This window comes from Bradysia coprophila, unplaced genomic scaffold (genome assembly GCF_014529535.1).
Source record: "Bradysia coprophila strain Holo2 unplaced genomic scaffold, BU_Bcop_v1 contig_687, whole genome shotgun sequence".
In the NCBI taxonomy this organism is placed as follows: domain Eukaryota; kingdom Metazoa; phylum Arthropoda; class Insecta; order Diptera; family Sciaridae; genus Bradysia; species Bradysia coprophila.
Window position 1 is genome coordinate 757,349 of NW_023503927.1, and position 16,561 is coordinate 773,909.

The 16,561-nt window shown below is 36.4% G+C and overlaps 1 protein-coding gene across 1 annotated transcript in view; it reads right to left on the reverse strand.

Moving 5' to 3' along the window:
- Window positions 1-600: 600 nt before the first annotated feature.
- The window catches only part of LOC119083485 (sex peptide receptor), a 32,772-nt gene continuing 16,811 nt past the window's right edge, over window positions 601-16,561 (reverse strand). The window contains exons 5-6 of the mRNA XM_037193211.1: window positions 7,892-8,014; window positions 601-2,363 (exon numbers count right to left, since the gene is read on the reverse strand). Of these exons, the coding sequence (XP_037049106.1) occupies window positions 1,760-2,363; window positions 7,892-8,014 (727 nt within the window). The 3' untranslated portion in view covers window positions 601-1,759. The remainder of the gene's footprint in view (window positions 2,364-7,891; window positions 8,015-16,561) is intronic.

Sequence of the window (16,561 nt, forward strand, 5' to 3'; positions counted from 1 at the left end):
CCATCAAACATTTAGTTTATATGCATGTGAGTAAGAACACGTACACAGTAGAGGGATATTAAACATAGCTACTGTAGCTACATTTATAAGAACTCTCTCTTCACATATAGTCCAGGTGCAAGTGTCAGAAAAAGTGATTCGGTTGGCCTGGCATTTTTTGACTCAGTTTGGCTTAGGTTTCTGGGAGAAAAGTTTTGAACCAATTTTGCTTCTGGAAAATTGAAAATCGACTTTCCAGCTGGAGAAGCCATTTTTATGAAAAAATTTAAAGTTTTCCTTTCTGAAAAGGGTGATCCAACACATTTCGTGGAAGAACTTATTCTTCGGCGAGACAAAATGGCGTCGTTATTGGCACTCTCCCAAAAAGAGCCCAGTTCTGGGAATCAATTTCTATGATGAATAGTGACCTCTGACAACCTCAATTGTGGCGTTTTTTTTTCATGAAACAGCTCCAAAAGTCCATAAAAAAATTCTTTACATCTTTAGGTTCTAGAACTCTAGAATGTAGGAATCGACCCCTGCGATCTACGATGAATAATGATCACCTCATAGGAACTGACCTCTGGCGATCTGAATAATGGAGTTTTTGCATGAAAAAGCGCAAGAAGTCCGTTAAAAATTTGTTGAATCTTAAAGTTCTACAACTGGGAAGATGTACCAGTCAATTTCTATGAAGACGAGTGATCAACTCATAGGACCTGATCTCTGATGACCTTGATTGTGACGTCTGTTTATGAAACAGTTCCAGAAGTTAATCAAAAATTCGTTACATCTCTAGGTTCCAGAACTGGGAAGATGTAGGAATCAACACCTATGATGGAGAATGATCAACTCACACGAGGCGACCTCTGGTGACCTGAATAATTGCATTTTTCCAGAAGAAAACGAAAAAGAAATTTTGTAAGACACGTTAAATCTGTTGGTTCTAGAACTGGGAAGAGACAATCAACCAGTACTGGCATGAAAAATATTGCTTACGGAACGGCACTTTAAAAATTGTGATTTATTTTGAGAATATCGCAAAAATAACACGCAGGAAAACATAAAAAAGATAACTTAAAGATACGTGGAAGGGAATCTGGCTCATATCTTGAGAACCACATAACGATGCAAGCTCGAATTGGAATTCAATAGAGTTTACTTATACCATTCTATGAAACTTTTTGGGAAAGTGCCAATACGGACGCCATTTTGTCTCTTCCAAGAAAAAATTCCTCCACAAATGTCGGTATTGCATCACTCTTGAAGAAGAATTGAAGAAGACTCGTTCCATCGGAAGATATTTTTCTTTTTATTTTTCATATAAATGGCTTTTCTGGCCGGAAAAGCGATTTTCCATTTTTCATAAAAAAATTTAGTTCCATACTTAGTTCCACCACAAATAAAATGCGCTATCAAAATAGGTCCAAAAAAAATGCAGGGCCAGCGGAATGACATATGCAACCGGACTAATAGGTATATCCACACCATGTACCCTTTAACATATCCATCCATATTAGATATACGCACAAATATAAAGACCGATGTTTAATTACTAAAACTTCACATAAAACATGAAATTACGATTTTGATTTTGATATCAAGAACCTTTTATACGAATCGAGAGAGAATATTTTAATGTTCACTTGAAAGCCTGTATTAAACGTTACGTAACATTGAATTAATTTCTGAAATTAAAATTAAAATTTTTAAGTTATGTATAACTAAACGAGACGCCCAAGCCATCTCGCACAGTATCGTCTTGTGGTGCGGACGATAACTATAAAACCGTTTCATTCGTGCACGTTCGTGGTCCATTTACCAGCGAATAGCGGGATGAATTGTCCTTTTTACCCGAAACGGCACGTCGAATGAATATTTCTTTAAATGTTTCACGAAATTGTCGGGACATGCCGCAATAAATTGCAAAATTAATTGGATAGCTAACCATTAGAAAGAAATTGGCGAACAGGATAAATAGATTTGCCACGCGATAGTCGAGAAATTCGATTATTGCCGATGATATGATATGCAGCGCTGATATAACTGCCAATGGTATTTCGACAATTAGAAATACCGTGACCACCACAATCAGCATCAATGTGGTACAATTAGCGTCACGCAGTTTTTTGCATTCCTTTTTGCGATTTTCTCGGAACAGAATTTTCCGTCGATCTTGGGCTTGTTTCATTGCTTTGAACAATAAAATGTTTAATGTGACGAGACTTACACATGGCACTAAGTGCACGAATACGATGCGAAATAAATAATATGAACTGAAATATAGATCGTCTCCGATGTACTTATCCACCCAATCTGCTATACTGATGTGACAAACGGTTGTTGTTTCATTGTTGAAATCGATTTCAACGGGAGTGTAGGATCTGGAAAAATAATTGAAAAAATGTTATTTCTACAAGGCTTTCGTTTTCGGCGGGGGTTTGAACATGCTTATAGTCATGGAAAATAAACTGATTGAAGCTGTGTGTACCTATACGGGGTTTTATGTAAATCTTTGTGGTATGTTCATAAAGCGCATCTGCTCAAACTTGACAATTATTTAATTGAAACAGTCTAAGGGTGTGTTGTTGGTAAATTTATTTGCCGAATCTACTAAAATTTAAAGGAATTTACTGTAAAATCCACCGAAATTTATTGAAAAAGTTTCTGGAATTTACTGCAAAAGTTCCCGGAATTTACTGTAAGTTACCGGAATGTACTGCAAAAGTTACCGGAATTTAATAGTAGGACGTTTTGACCACTGTTTCGATGTGAGAGAAAATTAAATACGTCTTTCGACGTTTTGCATTAATATGCAGTTTAAAAACACCATTTCTCATCAGGCCATGGCGACAGTGGTACTTGCTACAATGCGTCAATGGAACACCATATCAATTTGCACACGAACAAGTATAGCGAATCATAATCGGAATGCGATTGCAATTCATAACCATCCTTACAGACTCGTGGTGGTCTGTGGTTAAGCCACAGTCAACTAATACAAGATCTACAAATGATACTCAGTAGAAGTGTCTTCGGTCACGACCGGGAATATTATGATTTATTCGAATAATGTACACGGTATATACAGGCAGTTGCTTAGCTTACTAGGTGGGTTTGAATTCGTTGGCCCACTGCGATGGGGAATTGCCGCAATACATTGCACTTCGAATCTATAGAAGAATCAAACCGTCGTCGTTGAAAAAACTTTCTTAAGTTCACATCGTATGAGACACAAAAGCCAAAACTTCAGAATTTAATGCAAACGCTACAAAAATTTACTGTCAAATTTACCGGAATTTGCTGCAAAAGTTACCCGAACTTACTACAAATGTTACCGAAATTTACCGGAACTTACCAAAATTTACCGGAATTTATCAAAACATAAATTCGGTGTATTTACGGTTAAAAAAACAATAAAAGGCCCTGAAAAGGATCATTCATAAATTACATCACGCTTGTTCAGTGCTGTCATAAAAATCAAACCCTAAGTAACTCGACAAATACGCGCTCTGTGAAATTAAAACTATGTTCTAGGGTGGTAGAACATAGTTTTAACTTTGCTGGCCGCGCATTTGCCGAATTATTTAAGACTTAATTTTGATGACAAGACTGAAAAAGTGTTTTGAGTAATTTATAAAATTTAAAAAGGGTAATCTTTCTTAGAGAAAGATTAACCTTTTGTCGTCGAGACCACTGACCACGCTTTTTTAAATATAAACGTTTGTGGTTTCTGTGCAATTTTATTTTTTTACGGATGATATCCAGCATGTTTATGTTTATACCTTGGTTTGTACCAACGTGTATTTTACGAACGACATCATGTTTAAGAGCTTATGAAACGTTTTGACAATAAAGACACACTTTCATGACTTGCTTTGAACAAAAACACTTTGCACGAAAACAGGCAGGAACATTGAACTGAAGAAATTTCAAGTCGATTTTTTTCCTCATTTTAAATTCTGTTTTCTCGTCATCGGAAAACCAATTTCGAAAATATTTTCGTTATTGTGACATTGTTCATGACATAACCAATCAGCAAATGGTTGGGAAAACTAATAATCGCCACAGAAACATTGTTTTGTTTGTTAGTCGGGTTCTTATGTTGGATGAGAAATGAAATGCGGTTAAATAGAACCAGCATGTGAAACATTCATACTGCATGTGCTTCATACATAAAGGCTTTTGTTAACACGTGCAGCGTGTAAAAACTGCAGTCACGTAATTCAATTAAGAAATCTGAACATTCTTGCGGTAGGTGGTATGTCTAGAGTTGTAAATTTATGGTCAGGTTAATTCTCAGGTATGGTAGAGGATCTGAACTATGTTTCCATCTTTGTTCTAACTACTCTTCAAGAGCAATTTTGATTTTCGGTGAGAGTGAGCGTGAGGTTGCACGAAGTGCTAAATGATTTCTCTGACATGTGTAAGGTATCCATTACTATTGACTGGAGCTGAAAGCTGAATAATGTAACTTTAAAATGGCATTAGCGTATTGGAGGTCTAGGTCTCCATTCGGACAGTATAGGTCAGTAACTCTTCCCGGCCTTGACTTTTCGTCATTTCGGTTAAGCTGCTTTTCAGCTGGTCCACTCATACAAACAAAACTTCTTTTTTTGATACCAACATTGAAAAATGATACTTTCGCCCCGCATATGAGGGGCGAAAGTAAAAAAATGCATCCCACGGGGAGAAAGTACTTAACGAAGAGCGAACGCAACTGAACGAACAGCGAAAGTGACTGACGTCACAGAAAATGAGAGAAATGAGTCGAGTTGTCAACAAAATCCGCTCATATTATGCAGAATACTTTGATCAAAATTGTAAAACACTGTGCGCCAGTGTTCTTATTGAAATTAGCATACAAAGTTGATACTTTTTGTTACTGAATGATTTGTTAGTTATATCTTAATTTTTGTGTGTGTTATTGTTGTGATGGCTAAATTATTAAATTTTTCATATACCAGGGGGCTGCCGCCCCCCGGACCCCCGCATTTTCTGGCTAAATGCCTTTTTATTTCAACATTTTGTTGCGATGTTTGCGATACGTATCAATTTTCAATGTTGATATCAAAAAAAATAGTATGAACGACTCGGGGCAAAAGTAAAAAAATTCAACCTGTGCGATTAGAGCCCTTGCCTTCGGCGCGGGCTCCAACTCTCGCACACGGTTGAATTTTTTTACTTTCGCCCCTTGTCATTCAATGTACTATTTATGACTTTGTACGGTTTTACCAAAATCGTGTGAGAACGCAATAGTGTATTATGTTAATAGGAACATATAGGTTTGTTTTCGACCCAGGTGGTCACATTCCGAACAAAATATAACAACAAACTTGAATATGTTGATTACTTGATCTCTGTAAACACTGCGATATATCACTCTTCATTCACTCATATTTACGTGAGTAATCAAAGTAATAATCCAATCAATGTTACGGAAATGTTAGTGTTTCTTCAAACAAATGAAATCCGAAATTGTTTCAACATTTGATTTTCATTTCGTACAATAACTAACGTATTCCGTAATAAGATTACCAAAGCTGGGAACAAAAGTAAAAGGAAACGTGAGAGAAAATTTTGACTCTTTAATTGGTCAATGAGTGAATGTGACGTTTTTGGTCTGTCATGAAATAGTATTTTTTGTTATAAGTAATGAAAAGTAGCTTTTTCAGGACTTGTTGTAAGCTTACGACGCGTCCTGAAAAATGTCACTTTCATCACGAATTGCAAACGAAGTTTTTTGTGCCGTAAGGGTCATGAGACGGAACACACAAACAATAACAAAGAAATCACTTTACTTTTACTTAGCACACTCGCGATTGCGGCCGAAATAGTACATTATGATACCGGGTAGTATTGTCAGCGTTATACACTTTTAGCATGAGTTAGTTTCCTAAACGATGCGAAAATCCTTATTTTGTCCACTATGAAGCGTTTGTGATAATGGCGTTTTGTTGTCATTCCGAGAGCCGCCATTGTAGGCAAGAAAATTATCATTTTCTTCCCTAAAATGGCGTGTTCTGCCATATTGGGTAAGAAAATAATAATTTTCTCACCTAAAATAACTGACTACCAAAACACGCTTTTTATTTTATTATCTTCAAAGTGACCAAAAATGTGAATTTTCGCAGAACGCAAGCAAAAGCGTTGTGTTCACCTCGGGTAGAAACAGGAAATTTCACCTTGAGCGAATTGCTGCCCTCGCTTCGCTCTGGTAGCAAACTTTCGCTTTTGATGAAATTTTCTATTTTCTTCACTTGGTTAACAAATAACTATCTTCGAAAAAACCGTTTGAAGTACGTGTTTCTATTCAGGAACACTATCATGGTGAGCTTAAAAATGTCCATACCTGATTGTCGTGCACATTAAATTTTTTATTGATATTTGTAGAGGGCAGCTCCGTGATTAAGAATCACATAAAACTAAAACCGAGTGTACAGCAGAATTTTGAAATAGACGAATTTTTCTTTGTTTGGGACCCGGGGCAATTCTTTTTGCTCTAATTTCGTATTGCTGAGTTAGCCTAGAGTCTCACGTTTCCAACGCAACGATACCAAACATGCTGTGTTTCAACATGGCCAAGTAACTTTCTTACGGACTTGAGTGCTAGCTTTCTGACGGCCTTCAGCTAACTAGCTGTCCGTGAGAAAGTCACTTGGCCATATGGAAACACAGCTTGTCTGGTATCGTTAAAAAGGTGAGCAAAAAGAATTGACGCATGTCCAAAATAAAGAACAATTCGTCTATCTCAAAATTTTTCCGTACACCCGATTTTAATTTTATTTGATTCTTATTCATGGGGCTGTGCACGACACATCAGGTATGGACATTTTCAAGCTCACCGTGCTATCTTTTTATAAACAAATTCAGTTTAATGCTCAAGTACTCCCACAAATGAGACACGTCTGACATCCTAACAACATCATCAACGAGGGAAATCCAAGTCGTGTAGGTGAAATAGTGAAATACAAATCTCTTCATTCTAAGAAATAGCAAGTAATTCCAAGAAACAGAAAGTTCCATTTGTCTTAAAGAAACGATGTATTCTTAGCGACCGTACATCTCTTTGTCGAGCAAACATTTTTAGAACGACAAGATAGTTAGGACAGCATTATGTGCAACAATGTAATAGCAAACAAAATGAACGTTTCGTGTCCCGGCATTAATGTTTTCATTTTATAATATCCAGAATGTTGAGATAGTTTGCTGCATTGTTTAAACAAAGGAAAAATAAAGTTCAGAAACGTTGCAACATAGTTTCGTCGAGCACTCATATTCTCCCATTTATTTATCTTTACTTGATTAAATGCAACCATCCGGAGAATAAAAATGTTTTGTAAAAGATCAGAAACTCGATTGTGGGTTAATTTACAGTTTCAAAGCGACATCGATACAAAATATGAATGCACGAACCGCAACGTATTCTAACGTTCTATTCTAATAACCGTACACCATACACCGCCAGACAACATATAACACGGTTGGCAGCAGAAAAAAGTAAAAAAAAAAAATTACTTTTGTCCTTGAACGTCTGGCTTATTAAAGGCAAAAAATTACACCAACAGGCACTGCGTTGGTAAGTCAATTTTAATTGAATGAAACATCCCGATAATGATGTTTAAGTATAAGGGGTTGAAATGATTCGTCTCCAAAATATACATTAAAGATACTCCAAGCTTTTGTGTAATTGTATGTATATGGTTAGTGTGTACACAACAGTTGCTGTATCATTTTCAAACGACTATGCACAACATCAAAAGCTAATTATTAATCATTTCACATTTCATTTAAGTATCAGTAAGCCAGCTGCATTGAACATTATCACTCTCAGTTCAAACTTCAATTAGACATCTTCTTACATAAAATGATTACCAGACATAGCCAGACTTATACATTTATATACACTTACCTATCAAAGAACTTTGTGCTCTGATGTAAAACAGCTGCTAGGCAAATATAGAAAATACATTTTCTAACTCTTGGCATGGTGCACCATGTACGGGCAACTGGAGCATGACAAACATAAATATACCTGTGAAATGAACGAGCGGAATGATTAGAAAAGGGAAAAGTTGAAGCTTTAATTTATCGATATTTTAAAATGGCAAGGTTCATGAATGATGCATATCATGGCAGAGCTTGTTATTGGGAATTTTAATTCGCAAAATTCGGAATTATCGGACTTCTCCGAATTATTCGGAACTTCTCCGAATTATTTGGAACTTCTCCGAATTATTCGGAACTTCTCCGAATTATTCGGAACTTCTCCGAATTATTCGGAACTTCTCCGAATTATTCGGAACTTCTCCGAATTATTCGGAACTTCTCCGAATTATTCGGAACTTCGCCGAATTATTCGGAATTTCTCTGAATTATTCGGAAAATTTGTGTTCTGAGATTTTCGGGACTTCTCCGAATTATTCGGAACTTTTTCCGAATTGTTAGAAATAAAACTCCCAATAATAAGCCCTGTTCCGTGGTTTACATGTTTTTGAATGTAAAACAAACTAATAAGAGCCCCAGAACATTTTGCAGTCATCTCAGCGAAGAGATATGAATTTCACAAATTTGAACGACCGTTGATAAATCATTCACCTCAATGTCTCTGTTGAATTTGAATTTATTGTGTTAGGTCGCCATCATTCACTGTCGAGCAATGCAAAACTTTGGTAATTTGAAGTGCAGAAAGCGTAATACTATTTTAACGTACACTCTCGGTTTACACATTGATGGCATTCAGATTCTGGTAGGTTGAACATTATTATTTTTGAATCATGTAACATAGTTAAACGAAGGCGAAGCCCGTAAATTGATTTTGTGAAATGATCGAACATATAGTATGCTATTACCGAAGTGCGTTTGCATTCAAAGTTTGTGTAGCGCTTCAAAATGATTAGAATAATTACTGACTAAGGGAAACATAAAGCACAAAACTTTTCTGATGTGTAAGGCTTAGAAAAATAATCACATTAAATTGTAAATCTAGATAGAAATGCATTGAGGGGTCATACATATATGACGTATTTGTTTTAATCTACTGGCCCCCTATTAATGCGCCCTATGTGCTTCTATTTTATTAATAACATGGAGTGTCATCATCTGTTGACTTATCCTCTTCCCCTAGAATAAGATGCCATTTTATACACGGTCCACTGAAAGACCAATATTCATACTGAGACTGAGGTCCGGAGCAAATTAACGGAAAGGCTGTTCGCACTCAGTCTTCCACACGAAATATGCTTTCCATGCGAAACACGCATGATTTCCATGCGAATAATGTTTTCCACGCGAAAATTGATTTCGCCAACAATGATAAACTACTTTTGAGTGATTCCTTTGAAAAACAGCCTACCGAAATCGGACGCATCTCCCAGCGGATTTTTTTTCTATGTGCCTAAATAGCTATTGATCCCTAGAAGCCAAAAATATTTTCATAAAATTCCTGCGGCCAGTGGTAGGTGTTGAAAAACCGAAAACATGGACTTTTCTTAAAGAGTTTCCTCCGGATATACGTAACGTGCAGTCACGTGTGGTCTTAAACGAGGAATTTACGATGTTCGTTTCGATCGATTGTTTTAAAGGTAATTAGAAAGGTAATTGAACGTTCTTTCGGGCAAATAGTCGATCATGTGTGGTAGAATAAACCGCTGACGAGTTATGAGCAAGGTAAGATTGGGGTGACTATTTCGGCTATCATAGATAGCGCCTCAATAACTGTAACTTTGGAATGAAAATATTTTTTTGAAGCAATTTCAGCTGCTGATGACCTTTTTAGCAGTCAGTGTGTCTAAAACAATGCCAAGCAACGCATTTCTATTTAAAAATATTTCTGGACACCATAATTTTGCTTGCACCCACTTTTCAATGAAAACCGTGAGAGACAAAGTTTAAATTCTTAAGCTAGTTTGAACCGAAATGCGTCGCTTATAAAAAAAATCCACTGGAAGATGCGTCCGATTTCGGTAGATCGTTTTTTCAAAAGAATCCCTTTTTGCCATTTTTATCTACTCTTCTGATTATAAAATTAGCTGACTTTGTTTGTTTACATGGCCCAGCTGGTCAAACAGCTGAATCGAAATGGTGCACAAAATTGAAAGTCGTTAACTGTATACCATCGTAGAATCCTTATTATATGGGGGAGATCGTAACTTCAGATATAATTTATGAATGACTTCGAATCGTCTTTATAACATTAAATTCTTTTGCCAGTGGATTTAGTATTTCATTTTATTTTGAGAATAGTTCCGAAAGTTGATCCACCAAAGAGCATCAAAATTCTACATCTACGAAATAACCTTATCCATTAATGAACAAATATTCCACAAAGCTCCAAAATGTAAAACAGTACAACTCTTTGCATTTATTATAATACCGAACTTTCCACAATGTTTGTTCATCGTAAAAAACACTTCATTGCTGTTTGTTCCACAGCGGATAAACTACGATAAAAATGTTGAAAGATTGTGCTCGTAAAAAAAACTTCGCTCTGTTCACTGTTCGAAAGCGGATGTATTACGATAAAAGTGTTGTATAAGAAAAGGGAATAACAAAATGTGAAATGTTCTAGGTATTAGAATAATTGCACTCTCATGATATAACAACGGAAAATTGTGTTTTCAAGCATCTTATTGGATTTCATTATTTTTCCCGTCGTCTCTCTTTGAACGTTAATTTCAGCAGATAGGTGATGATAAACTCTTCTAGCTAATTTAACTTCATGCTGACATTGCTGAAGAACACCATCTCACACCGGCAAACATTATTACAGAAAGTTCGACAGGATATAATTAAATGGAAATGGAAAGGAAACAAATGAATACAAAAGAAAGTAGTTTGTTAAATCACCTGACAAAATTGGTTTGTTTAAAATATTCATTTCGGCGGTGTATACAGTGCGGAAGAGTCGAATGATTTTTGATTGGGTGGGGGGTTTAAAGATGTCGGAACGTACTGTGATTGCTCGGGATTATCAGCACAAATTGGATTTAGACATTTGGATGTACATACTCTGCAACTAGACTCGTTACCAAGTATGAAGGTAGAGAATTTGTGCTTTTAGGCGGAATGGTAAAGGAAATGTAAGATTTAAGAATGAATTTGCGAAACCTTCATCTAGCTTATATATGAAACTCGGTTGGTTACTTCTTAAAATTCTAAAAAATTCTAAAAAATCCTAAAAATCCTTTTTCCTAAAAATTCTAAAAATTATTAAAAGTTGAAAATTTTCCGAATTTTCGAATGGGACATTCTAGTTAATTTGTGACTTTTCGAAATATTTTCACCAAATGAAAACTGATTTCGGTAAACTTTTTTTTTCCTTGAAAGCTGTTGACCAGACGCGTCGTTTAAGCCCCTAATTAGGTCGGTCGCCCAAAATCTCGAGGAGATACCACCATAAAAGTGTGAGCTTCTTTTTAGCAATTTTGTGAAAATTCTAGCTTATTTCACGAAACCTGAACCGATTTCACTAAACTTTTTTTTTGCTGAAAGCTATTGACAAGACGCGTAGAGTGACACCAATATGAGGTCATTGTCATAGCGTCTCGGGGAGATATGACCAAAAAGTGTTTGTTTGTATTCGACTTTCCAAGATATTCTCAATAAATCTGAAATGATTTCTGTAAACCTTTAGATCCGAACGCTATAATTCCACAATTGCACCAAATGACACGAAATTAAATTTTTAGAAGAATTTTGGTTCATTCTTCTTCGAAGTAAGGTAAAATCACCTCGACCAAAATGTTGCCGAAATTACATTTTTTTCATATAAAAACTGAAGATTGGTGTCATTCGAAAGCTACTGCCTCACGAGAAAAATAAATTTTGGGTCGATCAGGTTAGTTGGGTGAGTGAAAAGGTGAAAACAGCTTCCCAGTGGTGATAAGTGGCATCCTCGAATTTTAACACGTCGAGGTTATCTCGAAAAATTTTGAAACCATTTTTTTAAACGGTTTTGAGCCAAAGCAACATTTTCTGTGGGGTAACGACCACCAATTTCGAACAAAAAATATTTCTTTCTATTAATCACCTCCGAAAAATATCACTTTTATAGACATATCTCTCACAAAAAAAGTTTACTGAAATCAGTTTACATTTGATGAAAATATTTCGAAAAGTCACAAATTTGTAACGCAACTAACCGCCGACTTCTTCGATCACACAAGTCACACTTCGCAGGCTAAAAATTCCAATTCTTGTTGGCATGAAAGCACTGGATCTCCTGAGTATTAGAAAACTAATAGACTGATTTGTTACCGCAAAACATAGCCAACACACCTCATTTTATGCCTCAGAAATGACAAAATTTGTATCGCAACTAACCCTGGAATTACCCATATAAGGGAGGTGCAGGAAAACAGGAAAAGTCCCTGACCTGACCTGACACAATCAAGCCTGGTGCCTTTGCACACGACCAGAAGGATATGAACGTTGGAACTTTGGTAGCACAAAGCGTTACCGACAGAACCATCTTTTGATCCTCCAAGTTATATAATAGACGTGAGTCCAAAAATAACAGCGCTGGCCCGCAACTTGACATGTACAACTTAAAACTAACAACAACCACCGTCGCTCGACTTGTGGCCGGACTAGCTACTAAATTTGTCTCAATATAGTTGAACATAGTCTTCATTGAAATTACCTGTAATTCGGAGGACCTGATTTACCTGAGTCAGTTGCATCTCTTCATTCAAGTTAGTACCTTGTTAGCAACCATCTCTCGCAATCTTCAAACATAGCTTCCCGTGCATCAATGCATCACAATTTTTGACTTAAGTAATCCTCAACTACGGTATCGCGATCTTCAAGTCTTTTATGAAGCCAGACAGAAAATTAGTCTTCTGCGAAAGTCTCAAAACAAAGAGCCACTTCGTGCAAATTTCACTGTTAAGCAAGACGCATCCGTCCAAGATACTTTCGAGACGGTTTAATTAATGTTTAGTGATAATTAGACGATTTTATATTGATTTTAAATTTAGTTTCAAAGAGCAAAAATTTTCGCGACCATCCACACTCACAGCCTACTCCCTGTTTTCCTGATTGAATGGAATCAATCAGGAAAACAGGAAAAGTGTACAAAAAATCCTGACCAAAATCTGTTTCCTTATACTGCAAAACTGCTAGAGAAGTTTGGAGCCAGATTCAAGGAACAGTGTTTTGTTAGCCCCGTGCGAAGTACAAGGGGCTAATAGGATTACGATGCCGTGTGTAATTGATGGAATTCGAAGCAGACGTTAAGGGCAAAGTGTTTGCCTATGTTCATAGATAACGAATCCGCAATAAAAATTTTGTCCGTCCGTCCGTCTGTCACGTCGATATCTTGAGTAAATCAAATCCGATTTCAAAATTTTTTTTTCCCTGAAATATAGTCGAAATAGTGAGGCTAAGTTCGGAGATGGGCAATTTTGGGTCAACCCCTCCCGTGCTGGGGCCTCATAACTGATTTAACGTTTTCCGAAGATATCTGCGGCCATTCAAAGGCTAAACATGTAAGTGATACGTCAAATAAAAGGTATTTACAATACCGATCGACAAAAAAAAAGTTTATGGAAATCAGATGATCGACTCGTTAGTTAGACCCCTTGGAGTGAACTAGGTACAGGGTGGCAAGCCGTTTTTGCTTGTAGGTTGGCCAAATTTGAACGGATTTCGATGGATTTTGCTTTATTAGATAGGTATTGACCGTACCAATCAGGGAAAAAAAAGTTAATGGAATTCGGTTTACAGAAGCGTGAGCTAGGTCTCTTGGAGTGAGCTTATATGTGGCTACTCGGCCGTACAGTGAACGTGGTGTTTTTTGTTAATATATCGAGTAAACTTTGACCGAATTTCATGAATTTTTTTTTGTTTGAAAGGTATTATTGAATGTAAAGCAGCTGTACTAATTTCCACCTCCTAACAAAATGGCCGTCGGCCGCCATTTTGGATTTTTGTAAAAACAATAGAAATCGGTGAAAATGATACTTACAAAGTTACTGATCAGTGGGAAGTGATTGGTTATGTGTGTGGGGTGTTTCAAGCATCCCAAATATGGATATCTATTTATAAATATATACAGCTATATTGAGCTATATAACGGTGTAGATAGTTCTTTTGAGCTATATACTAGCATTTTTATTAGTAAAATGTTTATTTATAGGTAAATATAGGTTAATATAAATTGTTGCAAAAATTTTTAAGTTTGGGTTACAGTTGAAAGGAACGTCGTACGAAGCTTCGTAATTGCGCTATGCGCAATTTTTAAGACGTGCACATTTCATAAGAATTTTAGGTTAGTAGGTTTAGGGAAAGAGTAGGGCGACCGACGAACTAGGGTCGCGTACGCAATAGATGTACGGGTTCGTACGGGGCGCAGTCGCAGCGAACGCTCCGACTGTTCTGACGGCTCGTTTTGTCTTGTTTCGCTTGATTTTCACAGATTTTCAGCGTCTATCTTCGCGAGTTTCTCAAAGTTGATGATCAATACGTCAAATTAAAGATATTGGCAAGACGAATCATAATTTACGTTTGTCGAAAATCGGGTTCATGGATCAGTAGCTACTGGAAAAATGCACGCAAAGCAGTACAAAACAGCGAGTATTGCTTGTTTAACAGTGTTTTTCAGGAATACTACGAATTGTTGCTCGAAATTTCTCAAAGGTATTGAGGAAAACCACTCATCAAAAAATATGAAACCATGTCAGTGGTTCGGGAGCTGAGGGCAACTCAGACTGTGCTTTTCTTTAGTTTATTACGTATATCTCCGGAGGTAAATGCTCAATTATGATGTATGTAACATCAAATACGTCAAATCAGACGAGTTTAATCAGGAAGTCTCGAAAAACAGTTTCGCGAATCAGTAGCTTTTGCACCAGTAGTTATCAAAGTAACGATTTTTTTCTTGAAAGCTTCTTACGTATATCTCTAGATCTACAGTCTGTTCATCTTTAGAAAATACACAATTTCAGATTTATCAGAGTTTTAAAAGTCATCGAAGGTCAATTAAGTCAATTAAGTTCTTTCATTTCTATTATATTTTGGCGCAAAATTTGAATATAGTATTCGAGCTTTGCGCCAAAATATTATTAACATGGGAAGACCTCATTGTTGTTTCGCTCTTCATAAAAGCTGTGCCACCATCTGCCGTCTTCTCATCTCGTCAATTTCACCGTTTTATGCATGCACTCATTTCCAATTTTACACTCAACTTAATCTCTATGAGGTTTGTTTGAGGAACTTTTCACTTTGTTGTCTAAAAAATAGCAATCATCTAAGCATCATAAAAACAGCATCTGAATCAACGCATCAGCTCCACTACAAATCAGAAATGCTCACGACAGTTTGGACATTTTAATTGCAAAAACTTTTTTAATATAACATCGTTGAATCAACTAGTGATGATGTACTTGATGCCTTTGTTGTGCTCTAATCCAAATTAAATGCATGGAAAAACTTTTCCACAGTGTGTTCTATCTCCTCACGCCATGTCTATACATGACATTCAAACTGTATTTAAAAAAAGGGGAATATTCTCGAAAACCAATTAATTACACAGACGTATGGGTCTTAGTCACACATGATTTCGGAGTTAAATGCGAATGTACCACAAAAGCATAACACGAAACCAAATCCGTTCCCATATCTTCACTCAGTACAAAGTCTAAGTTTTCGTTTAAGTTTAACGGGGGTTTACTGTTCTTCACCAACTTTTTCGGCAGCTGTTTAACATTAAATGGAAAACTTTATAGACTGAGTCCGACATTATTTAATGAATGTTATTGAGATACGAATCCCTCATGTGTCTTATTTTAACAACAAATGAAAGAGATGCGAAAATTACATTTCTTGTCTTGTACGTGTCTGATTATGTTCAGTTGTTGAAATTTTACTGCCAATCTTCTGAAAAGTTTAGACAATAGTGTTTTAACATTTAAACAAGAAATTAGTTTTGACTAAAGCAGAATTTCACATTCGGCATACACATGATAAACACGACCGAACAAAAGCTTTGTTCCTCTCAGCATCCAGCCAATATGTGAGTGAAATGTAAAGACTAGAACTTTGAGACAATGGAACATGATTTAACTTTCAAAGTAGTGTGCATGTGGAGTGGATAGTGGGAATATAACACAGCTGAAGCCGTCAGACACCGTCAAGATTTTCCATCTTTTTCCATCTAAAGTTTGTCCGTAAATTTTGCTAGAAACAAGCTATTGATACCACTATCAACCTTGGGGGTCTCGGTATAAGGAAAATAGAAGACATTTCGTTGACAGCTTTCCTTGGCTCTTCTTTTCGTGTTAAAAGTCATGTTGCTAATATTGCTAATTTTGGGGATGCTTTGAAGGAATGGAAAAGTTGACCTTGTCAACCACCTTCCTTGAAGACCTCGCAAAGTCCTAATTAACATGCAACGGATAATTAAAAATAATTGAGATCTAAAATTGATTTCGCTTGTTTCAATGTCTTACAAAGAATCCAATACATATGGCAACATTCAATCCCTTCTTTCAATTTTGAAATAGATGACATTTTGGCATAAAAAAGAGGACAAGAAGGGAACGAAGAATATCGAAAAAGACAACGAAATTTCCAACCAGAT